At 36.3% G+C, this 14,277-nt stretch overlaps 2 protein-coding genes across 2 annotated transcripts; one reads left to right on the top strand and one right to left on the bottom strand.

Moving 5' to 3' along the window:
* Nucleotides 1-336: 336 nt before the first annotated feature.
* Nucleotides 337-4,337, top strand: cfap119 (cilia and flagella associated protein 119). Its single transcript, XM_051667649.1, has 9 exons — nt 337-438; nt 552-586; nt 680-745; nt 1,128-1,291; nt 1,392-1,462; nt 2,703-2,819; nt 2,944-3,010; nt 3,659-3,775; nt 4,161-4,337. Exons 1-9 carry the CDS (start codon nt 415-417, stop codon nt 4,322-4,324), a joined length of 825 nt encoding a protein of 274 aa, XP_051523609.1. The 5' UTR covers nt 337-414; the 3' UTR covers nt 4,325-4,337.
* A 100-nt stretch (nt 4,338-4,437) lies between these two features.
* phkg2 (phosphorylase kinase, gamma 2 (testis)) lies at nt 4,438-12,249 on the bottom strand. Its single transcript, XM_051667648.1, has 10 exons — nt 12,020-12,249; nt 11,681-11,784; nt 11,390-11,565; nt 11,244-11,298; nt 11,088-11,153; nt 7,426-7,589; nt 7,208-7,298; nt 6,926-7,079; nt 6,702-6,827; nt 4,438-5,466 (listed from the first exon to the last, which is right to left on the bottom strand). The coding sequence occupies exons 2-10, from the start codon at nt 11,773-11,775 to the stop codon at nt 5,221-5,223; spliced, it is 1,173 nt and encodes a 390-aa protein (XP_051523608.1). The 5' UTR covers nt 11,776-11,784; nt 12,020-12,249; the 3' UTR covers nt 4,438-5,220.
* Between the last annotated feature and the right edge of the window lie 2,028 nt (nt 12,250-14,277).

The following is a 14,277-nucleotide window of genomic DNA, read 5'->3' as shown; positions in this document are numbered from 1 at the left end:
TTTCAACGTTAGGAACTCTTTCAAGCTAGTCTGTTACTCTACGTCACTTCCGTCCAACGGCTACATATTATTGCAGGTTGACAGTAACTTTTTAAAATAAAAGTATTGAACAGAGGCTTCAAAATTTATTTGAATCGCGTAAAGACTAAGTTATAATAATAATAATAATAATAATAAATAAAAATACGATTAAATACCCTTAATCGTTTTAAAACTCAAAATAATTCGTGTGAAATTCTACTTGATGTTTTTTTTTAACCACTAAAAAAATAAATAAAAAAAAAAACTCGGTTGCTATGGATACAATAAAATACATTCGATTCATGTTTTATAAGCCGTTTTTCAGAGGCTGTGAGGAGTTCGCATAAGTTTTTTTCATAAAGTACAAACTCGTTGTACATTGCTGTAGTTAAAATGAAGGCTTTTGAGAAAATTATGGTAAGACATTATGTTCAGATATTTTCCGTGGAATATAGAGATCAGTAATAAATTGATATTTCCATTATGTTTGATCAGTTTCTGTACAGTAATAGAGATAAATATATTTGTAGGTGCCCCAGCCTCCAAAAGCAAGGATTTTGTTATGGTAGGTTCCCTTTAAATATACACTTCAACTTGATCAGACACAAATATCCTAACCTCAGTAATAATTAAATGTTGCTATTGAATGGATTTTTAGGGCAGATCTAAAACAGAGTGATATGGAAGAGATTGAGAAGACCAAGTCCATACAGGAGATTGAAAGGTTTTCATACCCCTAATACAATTTTATGTTCATGGAATGTTGACAAGGACTGTGTACATTTTATGTTTACAATGTTGCTTAAATACATATTTCACCTAAAAATGACAATTCTGTCATCCTTTACTCACCCTCATGTTGTTCCAAACCTGTATGACTTTTTTTTTTCTTCTGTTTATTGTGGATTTTGTATATTGTTGTTTATTGCTGCATATTTTGACCTCCTATGCCAAGTCATTGGAGAAAACACATTACGTTCCATTCACACTCTGTACAACAGAAACAACAGTAAACCTCGACTCCACTACAATCAATAATTGATGCATGATGTTCAGGACATTGCTTCACCTTACATGGACTGGACGTTGTTTTCTTTCCCCTCTAGGATTTTGTGCCATGCATTGATTACTGATGTGGCTCAGCCAAAACAGGGAGTTCTGCTTGAGCTGTATACAAATCTAGTGCTGTTCTGCAGGGAGCAGAATTTCAACAGGGAGCAAACTTCTGTTCTCATCTCCATAATCAAGAATGTGCATCAGTTTAACACAGGTGAGAAACTCTTTTTGTGTGTTGTACTCATGTTAATAAAGAGTTAATTGTATCTTTACAATTTTACAAGGTCATCTTAAACATTCCTTCTTTCCGCCAGAAACATCCCTCAATAACATGAATCACTGTTTTACACACTGCAGTGAACTTCTGCTCTGCCATTCAGTCAGGGTATGTACATGGATCATGTGAAGTGGCCCCCAAAAAGTATTTGGATGCTTAAGTCACACTTAAAAATGTCTAAATACCATTGCATTATATACATCTTCTCTCAGAACTCATTTCACTCTTCTGAGCCATGTATATATTTTTATTAACTGGCCTTCAAGGTGAATGTATGAACTTATGAAGTCAGTTCCCCACAAGTTCACACAGGTGTCCTAGCAGAGTAAACACAGGTGTAGTTCATCACATTAAATATGGACATGTTTCACAAAGTTTGTTAACCACAAAATATCCAAATAATTTTTGTCTTATATTTTAACATTGCATCAATTTTTTATTTTTTGGATATTTAAACTTAAAGGAATATTCTGGGTTCAATACTTAAGTTAAGCTTAATCGACAGCATTTGTGGCATAATGTTGATTACCACAAAAAAAATATTTTTTACTCGTCTGACCTTTTCTTTAAAAAAAAAAAAAAAAGCCACTTACAATGGAAATTAATTGGGCACATTTTTGGTGCGTTTAAAGGCAGAAATGAGAAGCTTATAATTTTATAAAAGCACTTACATTCATTCTTCTGTTAAAACTTGTGTATTATTTGAGTTGTAAAATTGTTTATATCATCATTTTTACTGTCATTTGAGGGTTTAAGGTTTGTTGACATTACATCGTAATGGCTGTGAAGTTGTAAAATTGGCTATAACTTTACACAGAAAAGGTTAGCAAGAGATTTTCACACTAAAATAATGTTAGCATGCATATTGTTTACATCTTGTGGCGTTACTTCTGAAATAGTATTTTAATGTTTATGGATTGGCCCCATTGCATTGTAAGTGCCTCACTGGAACCCAGATTTTCGCTTCTTTTGAAGAAAAGTTAATTTTTGTGGTTATCAATATTTTGCCACAAATGCTGTCGATTGAGCTTAACTTGTATTGAACCCAGAATATTCCTTTAACCAACTTATTTGTCAGTGCTTTGCTTGAAAAGTGTGTCTGTGCTATAATTCTTTCAAATAAATGCCACTTGGTTTGATATTTTCTTATATAATGCAAAGACATTAATACATTTTTTAATGTGGCCTAAATGTCCAAATACTTTATCCACTTTATCCTGATATAATAACTTTTAAGAACTGTTTTTAGAAAGCTCACATAATTAAGAGCATTAAGTCTCTTTTAAATTGTGACACGTCTCTGTTTTTTCTGCTCAAACCTTATTTTGTTTTCCCCCATTAAATGCAGAGACCACCTTTCAGTATTGATCTTTTCAGCTCGGAGCAAGTGCAGCAAATTTTATTCAATTTCATCAACACATATATGAGACACTACTTTTTATACAAATACATATTTACACCAGAGGTATGTTTGAGGCTATGAATTTGTCATGTCAGTTACTGTGTACAAAATTTGCATTAACTTCTAATTTATGGTAACAGCAAAATCAACATGATTTAATGCACCTCTTCCTCTTGCATGGAAAAAGGTACGTTTGGATTTATCCTTGTCATATATTGGAATACCTGAGGACACAGAAGAAACAGCCAAATCTGGTACAGTAATGTACTTAACACCTTATAAGATACCAACATCTACACTCACTGAACACTTTATTAGGAACACCTGTACACCTACTTATTCATGTGATTATGTAATCAGCCAGACATGTGGCAGCAGTGCATAAAATCACGCAGATGTGGGTCAGGAGCTTCAGTTAATGTTCAGATCAACCATCAGAATGTGGAAAAAATGTGATCTTAGTGATTTCGACCATGTCATGATTGATGGTGCCAGACGGGCTGGTTTGAGTATTTCTGTAACTGCTGATCTCCTGGGATTTTCACACAACAATCTCTAGAGTTTACTCAGAATGGTGCCAAAAACAAAAAACATTCAGTGAGGGGCAGTTCTGTGGATGGAAATGCCTTGTTGATAAGAGAGGTCAATGGAGAATTGCCAGACTGTTCAAGCTGACAGAAAGGCTACAGTAACTCAGATAACCACTCTGTACAATTGTAGTGAGCAGAATAGCATCTCAGAGTGCACAACGTGTCGAACCTTGAGGTGGATGGGCTACAACAGCAGAAGACCACGTCGGGCACTTTATTTGGTCCAGTGTTATCTAATAAAGTGCTCAGTGAGTGTATTTCTATAGAATAAAAATGAGGCTTGAAATCATAAACAGTACATTTTGACTAAAGAGAGCACTTTAGATGGAGAAGGGGAAACTGAAAGGGAGATAGAGATGGATGGAGAAGTTCAACAAAGTATGGCATCACCAGAAATGAAGACCATAGAGAAAGACATTCCCAAACAAGGTAATATATAATGATATATTACTGCTTTCATACAATTCCTGTTAACGAAAAACAAACTAGCACAAGGAACAGCTAAAAAGCGATCATTGTCAAAACAACAGTAGGCCTTTAAAAGCATCTTATATTACACGTAGTGTAACTGGCAGTTTATATCGTTTTGAACTGTACTTATAGGAAGTAGTACTTGCAGTTGCATTCCTGTTATCCACAAAACTATTGCAGGATCTGCAAAACAGTTAAGCAAAGACATTTGTTTGCCATTTTTATACATAATCTAAAACACCAATGTGATTACATATTACATATATGAGCATGCAGTTTTGCATATTAAGTTCATGTAAATAACATTTTACATTTTTGTTTTCTAAAAAAAAAAAATTTAAAGGTCCCACTCCACAGTCTGTGCTCAGAACTATAGTTCAAAAGGAAGTCCAAGAGGAAGTGATGCGCTTGACTGCTCAGCTTGAAAAACGGTTGCAGGACAGTGCTGATCATCTTAATTGCGCCATTAGTAAACTGGAAAGCAGCATTAAAGTAGTAAGAAAATAGATATTCCATGTTTTTAGTCTTTCTGTATTCTCTGTGAGCTGTATATACAGTATGTGCTCAAATCTCAGATGGTAATGAACCAAAAAGGGGAAGAAAAAAAACCCACACACAAAACAGTTGTTATAATATATTTATATATTATTCATCTATGTATACCTGTTTAGAATCAGTACAGTACCTTGATGATGAATGGCTCGTGGATAGTAAACTGTGATAAGTCAACAAGTAGTAAAACATATTTAGTGGAATCATTCCACAATAAAAAGAAATACAACCTTTATGCACAACTCTCAGTGGAGTCATACATCAGTAATGCTATATTTCAAGTAAGATTTCCTCTGTATTAAAAGTCTTAAAGTCTTTCCACTGTCCACTCTACACTGTTAAATGCTTCAAGTCCATCTGTGGTTTAGTTTGGATCCTGGAAATGTTTTTGAAAAATCTAAATAAGTGCATTGTGTCACAAAAAAAGTCAAAGGCTGTGTACTAATTTAACTAGAAAGCTTGATTATGAAACAAGATCTGTTCAATATGATAGGTCATGAATGTGAGACAATCTTTTAGTAATCAGTACAGGTGACAATTCAAAAGAAAAACAGAATTTTACTTAAAAGCTGGTCCATATCATCAGTAATTTGAAATGATACCACTAACGAGTATATATGATAAAACAAGAACATAAAAAAAAAAATACCAAAAAGCACAGCGAGTGGTTAAAGTGAGGTCACATGACATGCTGTTGGAAATAAAATAAAAGCACCACCACTCCTTAAAAGAAAGGGGGAAAAATAGATCTGTTTTGTGCACCTTTTGGATGGGTATAGTACCTAACCAAAACAATAAATCTGTTAATGGACAGGCAAGGAATATCTTTAGAATCAGGAAAAAAATAACTTTTAGCTCTCAGCATCTTCAAGGCCCAGTAGAATGATTTTAGCTGTGTTCTGGAACAGAGCAGCACGGTTCTGTTGCTCCCCTTTCTTGACCCAGTGTCCATATATGCGGAAAGCACAGCCATCAATAAGCTTGCGCACACCACGGATGGAATAAGGGTCTCTTGCCAAGAATTCCCTTGTTAATGGTCTGGCTCTGTAGTAGTGGCAGTGCATTCGAATACAGGCTAACACAGTCAAGATCAGGACCTGAAAATGTAAAGAATAGTTGTGAAGTAATATAAGCATCACAGAGTAACTATTTCATATGATAGAAAATAAACTACATTTCCGTATCCTGCAGGAAATGGCAGCGCTTGCAAGGCGGCAAGAAAATATGGTTAAAGTTTTAGCTAAGTTTAGGTTTTAGATTTTTGCTCTGTGTAAATGAAATGCGCTAGAGTCGCTTTGCGACTTCATGACTTTAACATAGCACAACACTTTCTTTTCAGTGTAAAGGTGGCTAGATAGTTAAACAAAAATGCAAAAAACAAGATAGTGACAATGATGACAATTCGGTACATAAATGGAGGCAAAAATGAAGAACAATCAGATTTCAGAATGCAAATGTTACTGGCGACCATTCTATCCCTGCAAGTCAGTGGGAGACTTTCAAACTTCAATATTAAATGTCTTAAAATTAAAGTTCACAAAAGACATAATAAGTAGCACACCTACGGTTGAAATGAGCTACTAAAAGTTTGAATGGAGTCTGTACGTTATGCAGTTCAAGGAATATTCCGGGTTCAATACAAGTTTAGCTCAATCAACAGCATCTGTGGCATAATGTTGATTACCACAAAAATTAATAATGACTCGTCCCTCATTTTCTTAAAAAAGAAGCAAAAATCGAGGTTACAGTGAGGCACTTACAATTAAATTGAATGTGCATCTTATAATTTTATAAAAGCACTTACATTATTCTGTTAAATCTCATGTATTGTTTGAGCTGTAAAAAGTAGTTTAAATTGTCATTTTTAGTCATTTTAGGGTTTGTTGACCTGACATCGTTATGGCAACGAAGTTGTAAAATTGGCTATAACTTCACACAGAAAAGGTTAGCAAGCGATTTTATCGCACTAAAATCATGTTAACACGTTGTTTATATCTTGTGGCTTTACTTTTGAAATCGAGTATTTTATCGTTTATGGATTGGCCCCATTCACTTCCATTGTAAGTGCCTCACTGGAACCCAGATTTTTGCTTTTTTAAAGAAAAGGATGGGCAAGTTAAAATTACATTTTGTGGTAATCAACATTATGCCACAAATGCTGTCAATTGAGCTTAACTTGTACTGAACCCGGAATATTCCTTTCAGGCTGAATTATTTGCAGAAATCTATTACTTAGGGTTAGAGGTTTAGAACAAACCGTACCCAGAATGAGCAACCAACTAAATTCTGCGTTGCAAACACTGTGAAAAGCATGTATAAAAAGAATACATACCCTAAATGTCTTCCTGGGGCTGAAGAGCGGCTTCTCCTCCTTTTGGTACTGACAGAAGAAGGGATGAGCTAAAGCTTGCTCGGATGTGAGGCGAAGTGAGGGTTCCACCACTAAAAGCCTTGAGATCTAAGGGAATTGAAACTTTATAAGCAAAGTGTTTAATGCACATATGGGTGAAGCTTGCAGAACATAAAGCACAGTTCACAATTCAAAGAGAATCTCACCAAGTCTTTGACCGTGTCAGACCTGTCGTCCCACTCTGGAGAACTAAACTGGTACCGGCCTTCCATGATCATTCTCAGCATGAGCATCTGTTTACGATGCCAGAACGGTGGAGATCCAGCAAGAAGTGTGAACAGGATCACACCACAAGCCCACCTGTGGGAAAACATGGGATAAAATGACTTGCCACCCTTTTCTGACACTGGTTGCAAATTACCTTTGGAAGGGGAGATGCTTTCAGCCCAAAGGAAGAAAATGTTTAATAAGAAGCATAATTTACTCACAGATCAACCTCTTTCCCATATCCCTCATGGGTCTCATCCATGGAACATTTCAGAATCTCTGGTGCCAGGTAACCTGGGGTTCCACACAACTCTAACAAGGGAAAATTACAAAGACTAAATGTTACAAAACAATGTATTTTGTTCTATTAAATGGGGAAAATTGTAAAGCTTTTTTGATTTTATATGCCACTGTGGAAGGACAGTGTTTGTTCTCTCACCTCTTAATTTTTCATCAGGCTCCAGCTGGACTGAAAATCCAAAGTCAGATAGTTTGATGTGTCCCTGATCATCTAGCAGAACGTTTTCAGGTTTGAGGTCTCTATGTATTATATTTAGAGAATGTAGATACTGGACAGCCTCCAGAAGAGCACGCATCATACTCCTAAATGTGAGAACACAGAATTTTGTTCAATTATGAGCTATAATCTGGGCAAAGAGTGGCTACTTTGAAGTAGTTATTTTAAAGGGTTATTTCACCCAAAAATGCCATCCAAGATGTGTATGACTTTCTTCTGCTGAACACAAAGATTTTTAGAAGAATACTCTCAGCTCTGTAGGTCCATACAATATAAGTTAATGGTGATCAGGCCTTTGAACCTCCAAAAAGAAGATAAAGTCAGCATAAACATAATCCATACGACTCCAGTGGTTTAATCAATGTCTTCTGAAGCGATCCAGTTAGTTTTGGGAGAGAACAGACCAAAATATAACTTGGTGATCATGATTTCAAGCTCGATTACACTTTCAGTAGAGCCATCTAGTGCTCTGCGCATGCGTCAAGCACTAGGAAGTGTAATCGAGTTTGAAATCATGATAGTGATGAGAAACTGCTAAATTTACAGTGAAAAAGGATTTACACTGGCGGCCAAATGTTTGGAATAATGTATAGATTTTGCTGTTTTGGAAGGAAATTGGTACTTTAATTCACCAAAGTGGCATTCAGCTGATCACAATGTATAGTCAGGACATTACTGATGTAAAAAAAAAAAAAAATAAACAGCACCATCACTATTTGAAAAAAAGTAATTTTTGATCAAATCTAGACAGGCCCCATTTCCAGCAGCCATCACTCCAACACCTTATCCTTGAGTAATCATGCTAAATTGCTCATTTGGTACTAGAAAATCACTTGCCATTATATCAAACACAGTTGAAAGCTATTTGGTTCATTAAATGAAGCTTAACATTGTCTTTGTGTTTGTTTTTGAGATGCCACAGTATGCAATAGGCTGTCTTCAGGTCAATATTAGGTCTAAAATGGCAAAAAAGAAACAGCTTTCTCTAGAAACTCATCAGTCAATCATTGTTTTAAGGAATGAAGGCTATACAATGCTTGAAACTGCCAAAAAACTGAAGATTTCATACAAAGGTGTACACTACAGTCTTCAAAGACAAATGACAACTGGCTCTAACAAGGACAGAGAGAGATGTGGAAGGCCAGATGTACAACTACACTAGAGGATAAGTACATCGGAGTCTCTAGTTTGAGAAATCGACGCCTCACATGTCCTCAGCTGACAGCTTCATTGAATTCTACCCGCTCAACACCAGTTTCATGTACAACAGTAAAGAGAAGACTCAGGGGTGCAGGCCTTATGGGAAGAATTGCAAATAAAAAGCCACTTTTGAAACCGAAAAACAAAAAGAAAAGGTTAGAGTGGGCAAAGAAACACAGACATTGGACAACAGATAATTGGAAAAGAGTGTTATGGATCTGAACCCCACTAAGCTTTTGTGGGATCAGCTAGACTGTAAGGTGTGTGAGAAGTACTCGACAAGACAGCCACATCTATGGCAAGCGCTACAGGAAGTGTGGGGTGAAATGTCACCTGAGTATCTGGACAAACTGAAAGCTAGAATGCTAAGGATCTGCAAAGCTGTCATTGCTGCATATGGAGGATTTTTGGGACCTCTAGGACAAACTCCATAGCACCACCACCAATTCAGAAATTCACTTTTCTTTTGCATGTATCTTTTGAACTGTTTGTCCTAGAAACCAAATGATTTTTTTTGTCTGTTTACTCTCCTCTTAATGTTTCAAATGAATCCATGGCATTATAAATCCTCCCATTACAGTAGCTACCATCTTGGATAATGATGTTTACAGTTTAAAAGTTTCACATACTTCAAACTTTATCCGAGTTGTCCAAACAATGGCTCAAAATAATCTCCAGAAATAAATCTCTAAAGAATTTTGATTTTCGCCTTTGTTTAAAAGTTAAGGCAGTGCAAAGTTAATGAGGTTGATGTTAAACTGGGTGTGAGGCTGTATCTCTGCAATGGTTTTGTCCTATCAAAACGAAACTTGGTATGCCTCATGAGGACCAAGGTTGATGGTACATGCAGAGTTTCACGACAGTGTCACCTATGGGTCAATAAATGTGAAATATTGCTTTTTTTGCCCGTAACTTTTGAACCGGATGTCCTAAAATCATGGGGTTGGTGTCTGTGGATTCCTTAGGTCATGTGGATTTCAAAGATACCAATTTCCATATCGGCCATCCTACCTCTCCACCATATTGACATTTATTTAAAAATTACATATATCTTTTAAATACATTATCGGATTTCAAAGAAAATTGGTATGCATCATCGACATCATGTCCTGATGATACATATGCAGTTTAGAGATAGCGCCGTCTCTTTGCCACTCAGTGTTTTAAAGCACTGGTTTATTGTTTCAAGGGTTGTGGGTTTGAATCCTCACCTCTGCAAGTCATTCTGTAAAATGTTTTGTAGTTCTGTTGATTTTTGTAATGTGCTTACTGAATAGTTGCTGGGCTTTTCCACAATCAAATTCTGATTTTGATCTCTGTTGAAAAGTTACATCAATACAAAGTTGATCATGGTGACTTTTGTGCTCTGCTGTAAAACACTTAGAGCAATAGTTAGAGCCATGAATTGTCAAACAGAAGGTTCCCGGTTCAATACCCACCTCAGCTAGTCATGCATTAGAAGTGTGTGTAGTTCTGGAGATTGTTGTATTGTGCTTACTGAATGGAGGCTGGGCTTTTCCCAATCAAATTTTTATTTGCATTTTGTTGAAAAGTTACATGAATATAAAGTTGATCATGGTAAAAGCTGTGCTTAGCTCTGATTCCCCTAAGCTTGGTATGTACCTTTGTTGACTGGCAGTGTTGTGGCTGTGTGGCGCAGTGGATAGCACACTGTCTGGTGGCAATGATATCTATGCTTGCTCTGGGAGATCTTTGGGTTGTGCAGTGGTTGCCATGCTGGTGCTTGGCCCCGTATTTGCTGCTTGCAGCTATTTTTTTTATTTATTATTGTTAGTAGTATTAAAGAAAAATAATAAGAGCGGAGAAAGGCAACAGGATGCGGAAATCTGGGCCAAAAGGCAGATGTCGGGTCGTCTGCATGAAAAAAGCACATCCTTACCATCTTTACATACTAAGCTATTGCAGCAACATTTAAAGGTGCTCTTTGTCTTTAATTACTTTGTTTCTAACAGACTATTTGTGTGCAAATAGCTGCACTGTGTGGCAGGTGATATTTACACCTAGTGCAAATAGTCACTCCATAATAATAATAATGTTATAAATAAAGTTTTTAATGCTCTCCATCACATGCTGAGAGGCAAGCAGGAAATCACAGGCGAAAGCATCATAACAGAATGCGCATGCGTGAGAACTTGACATGAGAGGGATCCCTTCTAGACATGACCATAAAAATGGAATTAGGCCTTAATAACTTCCTGCAACTACAATCCTATGAGAGCATGCAAAATGATTGGCAGGCAGAAAACGACAGAGACCGTGGGCCACAGTCACATTTTTGTTTGCCGTTTACAGTCAGAGTCTAATGCTGTCACAGAGACCATTGAGAGCAAATGTCAAAATCTGTGAATAAACTGAAAACTTGCCTGGTTTCCTTTTCACTGAGTGTGACTTTTTCAGTCAAGTAATCAAAAAGTTCTCCTCTTCTCATTCTGCAGAAAAAGTTTTTGTGTGAACTTACTTTTATGAACATTTTTATGAATGATACCAATCTACAAACTTCACAAGAAATCTATACTTACAGGTCAAAGACCAAAAATATGAAGGTTGTTGACTCATAGGAATCAATAAGTGTGACTGGAAAAAACAGGGCACAAATAAGGTCATTACTACAGACTAAGGACCAAGTACATCAATGCAGCAAAACAGCAGCACATTTCAGACTCACTGATGGACGGGTGGTCCTTCACCACATTGAGCACATGGATCTCTTTCAGCGTGGAGCTCTTCACCTCCTCTAATTGCTGCTCTGTCATTTTCTCTGCAGTAATCTCAATGATCTTCACTGCAAACTCCTGCCCTGTGTGTTTGTGCACACATCTGCGCACCACACTGCTCACACCTCTGGGGCCAGTTAAGACACACACAACACACCTCAAGGTGAACAGTGTTATAATAATCCATGCCATGACATCAAAAATTTTGCTAAATCAAGCACTGCAACCCTACAAATACTCACCTGCCAATCACTTCTTTAGGCTCATATTTCTGGTAGAACTCTTTTGCCCCGACCCAGTCAGGCAGTTCATCTCCAAGAATGATATCACGAGTCATCCTGACAGCCTAAAACAAAACACACGTTATTTGAGTTAAAGTGTATGCATGTTTACTTCTGGTGCAGTCCTGATTAACCAACCAATCAATCAATTAATTCATGCTTGTGCAATCACGTTTAATCAGACGTGCAATCCTAATCAATGTAATGCATACATAACAAGCAGTTATCTTAGCAGCAACAATAACTGCGTAAAATAAACAGTCCTGGTGTTCTAAGAAATGTGTATCAGCGATCAATGACCTCTTTTGCTGCCTTTTTCCAACGCAAAAAGCAGAAAGTGTACTCTCTACCAGAGATACAAATCAGATGAAGCGCACAGTCATCAGATAGTTTCAAGACTCCGTCTGAAAACAAGCATTTGAAGAGGTTGACAATACTGCCATATTACTGTAGTAAAACTTTTATAGTGCTCATAGCCAATGTCAACAACACCGTCGACTCATTCGTCTCTTCCTCGTTATAATGATGGCTGCTATTCACTCGTTACTCATCACTGCCACCCAGAGGTTAGCGTCGGTAATTACATAAACTATTTCAACAACTGCTATTTCAAGAATAAAGTGCCATAATTGCGATAATGTTTATTTAATTAATTATTATTTATAAATCGCGTTCTTAATAAATTATTTATTGATTAAATGTTCATATTGTTCTGTTTTTATGAAAAGTAAATACAGTTGATTACTGCATTGCCTGCACTGTAGAGGGCAGCAGCTGCTGCAGTCCAACAGAACAGAAAGGCGTTTTAAATTCAACGTTAAAGCTAATGTAAGTTTTTCAGTGTTTAAATACTTCTATCCCAGCTTAACATGCAGACAACTATTAGTAAGCCATTCATAAGTTAATTTTCTCGAAAACTGTAAACACTGTGTTTCGGTTGCGTTATAAAAATTGCTCTGTTTGTTTTGAGGGACCCGCTTAAACCCGCCCCAACAACGTTACTCAACCAATGGCGTGAGTTGGGGGCGGGACTATTTCTTTGTTTGACCAACGGCAAACAGGGGGCGTCTTCAGAAAACGGTTTTGAAAACATTGTTTATTTTTGCAATTCCCTTTGGTGGCGCAGAAATTACATCAGTTTTAATTTAAATTTAAAGCTACACTATACAACTTTTGGCCCTCTAGCGGTTAAAAAATAAAACTGCATGCATCTTGCGGAAGAACATTGTTTTGTAATGACGCATGTTGTGCTTCTGCTCTGCTCCTCTGCGCCGTTTGAGGCATCGGTGTACACATGGATACAGGACATCTTAACAGAGCGAATGGACAAATAAATAAATAAAGAATGGAAAAGACATATATCCGAAAACATGTCATCTGAGCAGGTAAGTGCCATATCTTATGCTGTTGTTTTGACTTATTGGAAACATTGATGTTTTAAAATAAATGATTAGGCAATCATTTAAAAGTTAGGCAATGTTCGTTAACATTAGACATAATGATTGCTAGTCTGATAAGATCAAACGTTGTAAAGTTTTTATAACTGCAGGATATTCTGGCCAATTAGACCACAGTAGTAACTAATTTATAGATTGTCATTATTACCAACCAGTGATCAACATAATTTCAAGACTCACATGTCCTTGGCAAGCCAAGAACTAAAGGAGTTATTTATATAAATGATTGCCGTTATAAAGAAAAATACACGCGTGTGCTAGCAAGTGAAAAGTTCTGCACCGATTTCAGTATAATTATTGTATTTCACCACACACACACAGAAGTGTGTGTGATTACTATACATAAATCATATCAATAAAATATCTTACCTGTTGAGTAAGAAAAAAGACATCTCTGGGTCGCCACCTCTGAAAAGCCAAGCCGATGTAGATTCGGGTTTCATTATGGACTGTCACTTTTCCTTTTTGCTTGTAGACTCTGCACTGTTCAGGGTTTCTTTGTTTTTACAATCAGTGATTCCCCGAGGTTTGGCGTTTTGAATGATCCATGGTCAAGTTTTCTCATTCGTTGTGACAACAAACTTTCCTGCAAAATCCGTCCCGACAACTCTAAAATATAAATAATTATTATAGGTTTATCAAAGTGCATTTGGGTAAAGACATGTTTTGGAAGATGGATTTTTGTTGCACTCTCTCATTAATAACATTTTGTTATTTTTTAACAAAAAAAAAAAAAAAGTTACATAGTGTAGCTTTAAAAGTGCATTGACTGTTTGACATTATTGTCAAAGCATCAATACAAACATCAAACACCATTTAAGCTGAAAAAAAAACAACAATTGTTAAATAAAATAAAAATGATAATTTGCATATTAATAAATGAACTGGCATAAACTAATAACAGAAAATGGTATCAACAACAACTAAATATGTGAATATTGTAATAAGATATGTTAACCAAATTGTATTTTGATTTTGACTGTGAAGGTGAGGCACTTGTTTCTAACAGTGTTTTTTCCCCCCTGAACTTTCAAAAGGGGTTTTCAACAGTTCCATGAGTACACAGTATACAAGGCTATATAATATATAATATAAAAATTC

This window comes from Myxocyprinus asiaticus, chromosome 32, assembly GCF_019703515.2.
Source record: "Myxocyprinus asiaticus isolate MX2 ecotype Aquarium Trade chromosome 32, UBuf_Myxa_2, whole genome shotgun sequence".
Classification (NCBI taxonomy): Eukaryota; Metazoa; Chordata; class Actinopteri; order Cypriniformes; family Catostomidae; genus Myxocyprinus; species Myxocyprinus asiaticus.
The sequence above is the reverse complement of the archived record's forward strand: the minus strand, read 5'-3'. Positions and strand labels throughout refer to the sequence as shown.

What these genes read in the sequence shown, in the direction of transcription:
- phkg2 (XM_051667648.1), bottom strand. Translation starts at nt 11,775, where the DNA reads ATGACTCGTGATATCATTCTTGGAGATGAACTGCCTGACTGGGTCGGG. An exon ending in CTCAGTGAAAAGGAAACCAG is followed by an intron (nt 7,590 to 11,087) that starts GCAAGTTTTCAG and finishes TCTCACATTTAG; the next exon opens with GAGTATGATGCGTGCTCTTC. An exon ending in TATGGGAAAGAGGTTGATCT is followed by an intron (nt 7,080 to 7,207) that starts GTGAGTAAATTA and finishes GTTTTCCCACAG; the next exon opens with GTGGGCTTGTGGTGTGATCC.
- cfap119 (XM_051667649.1), top strand. Translation starts at nt 415, where the DNA reads ATGAAGGCTTTTGAGAAAATTATG. An exon ending in AAAGCAAGGATTTTGTTATG is followed by an intron (nt 587 to 679) that starts GTAGGTTCCCTT and finishes ATGGATTTTTAG; the next exon opens with GGCAGATCTAAAACAGAGTG. An exon ending in AGAAGAAACAGCCAAATCTG is followed by an intron (nt 3,011 to 3,658) that starts GTACAGTAATGT and finishes TTTTGACTAAAG; the next exon opens with AGAGCACTTTAGATGGAGAA.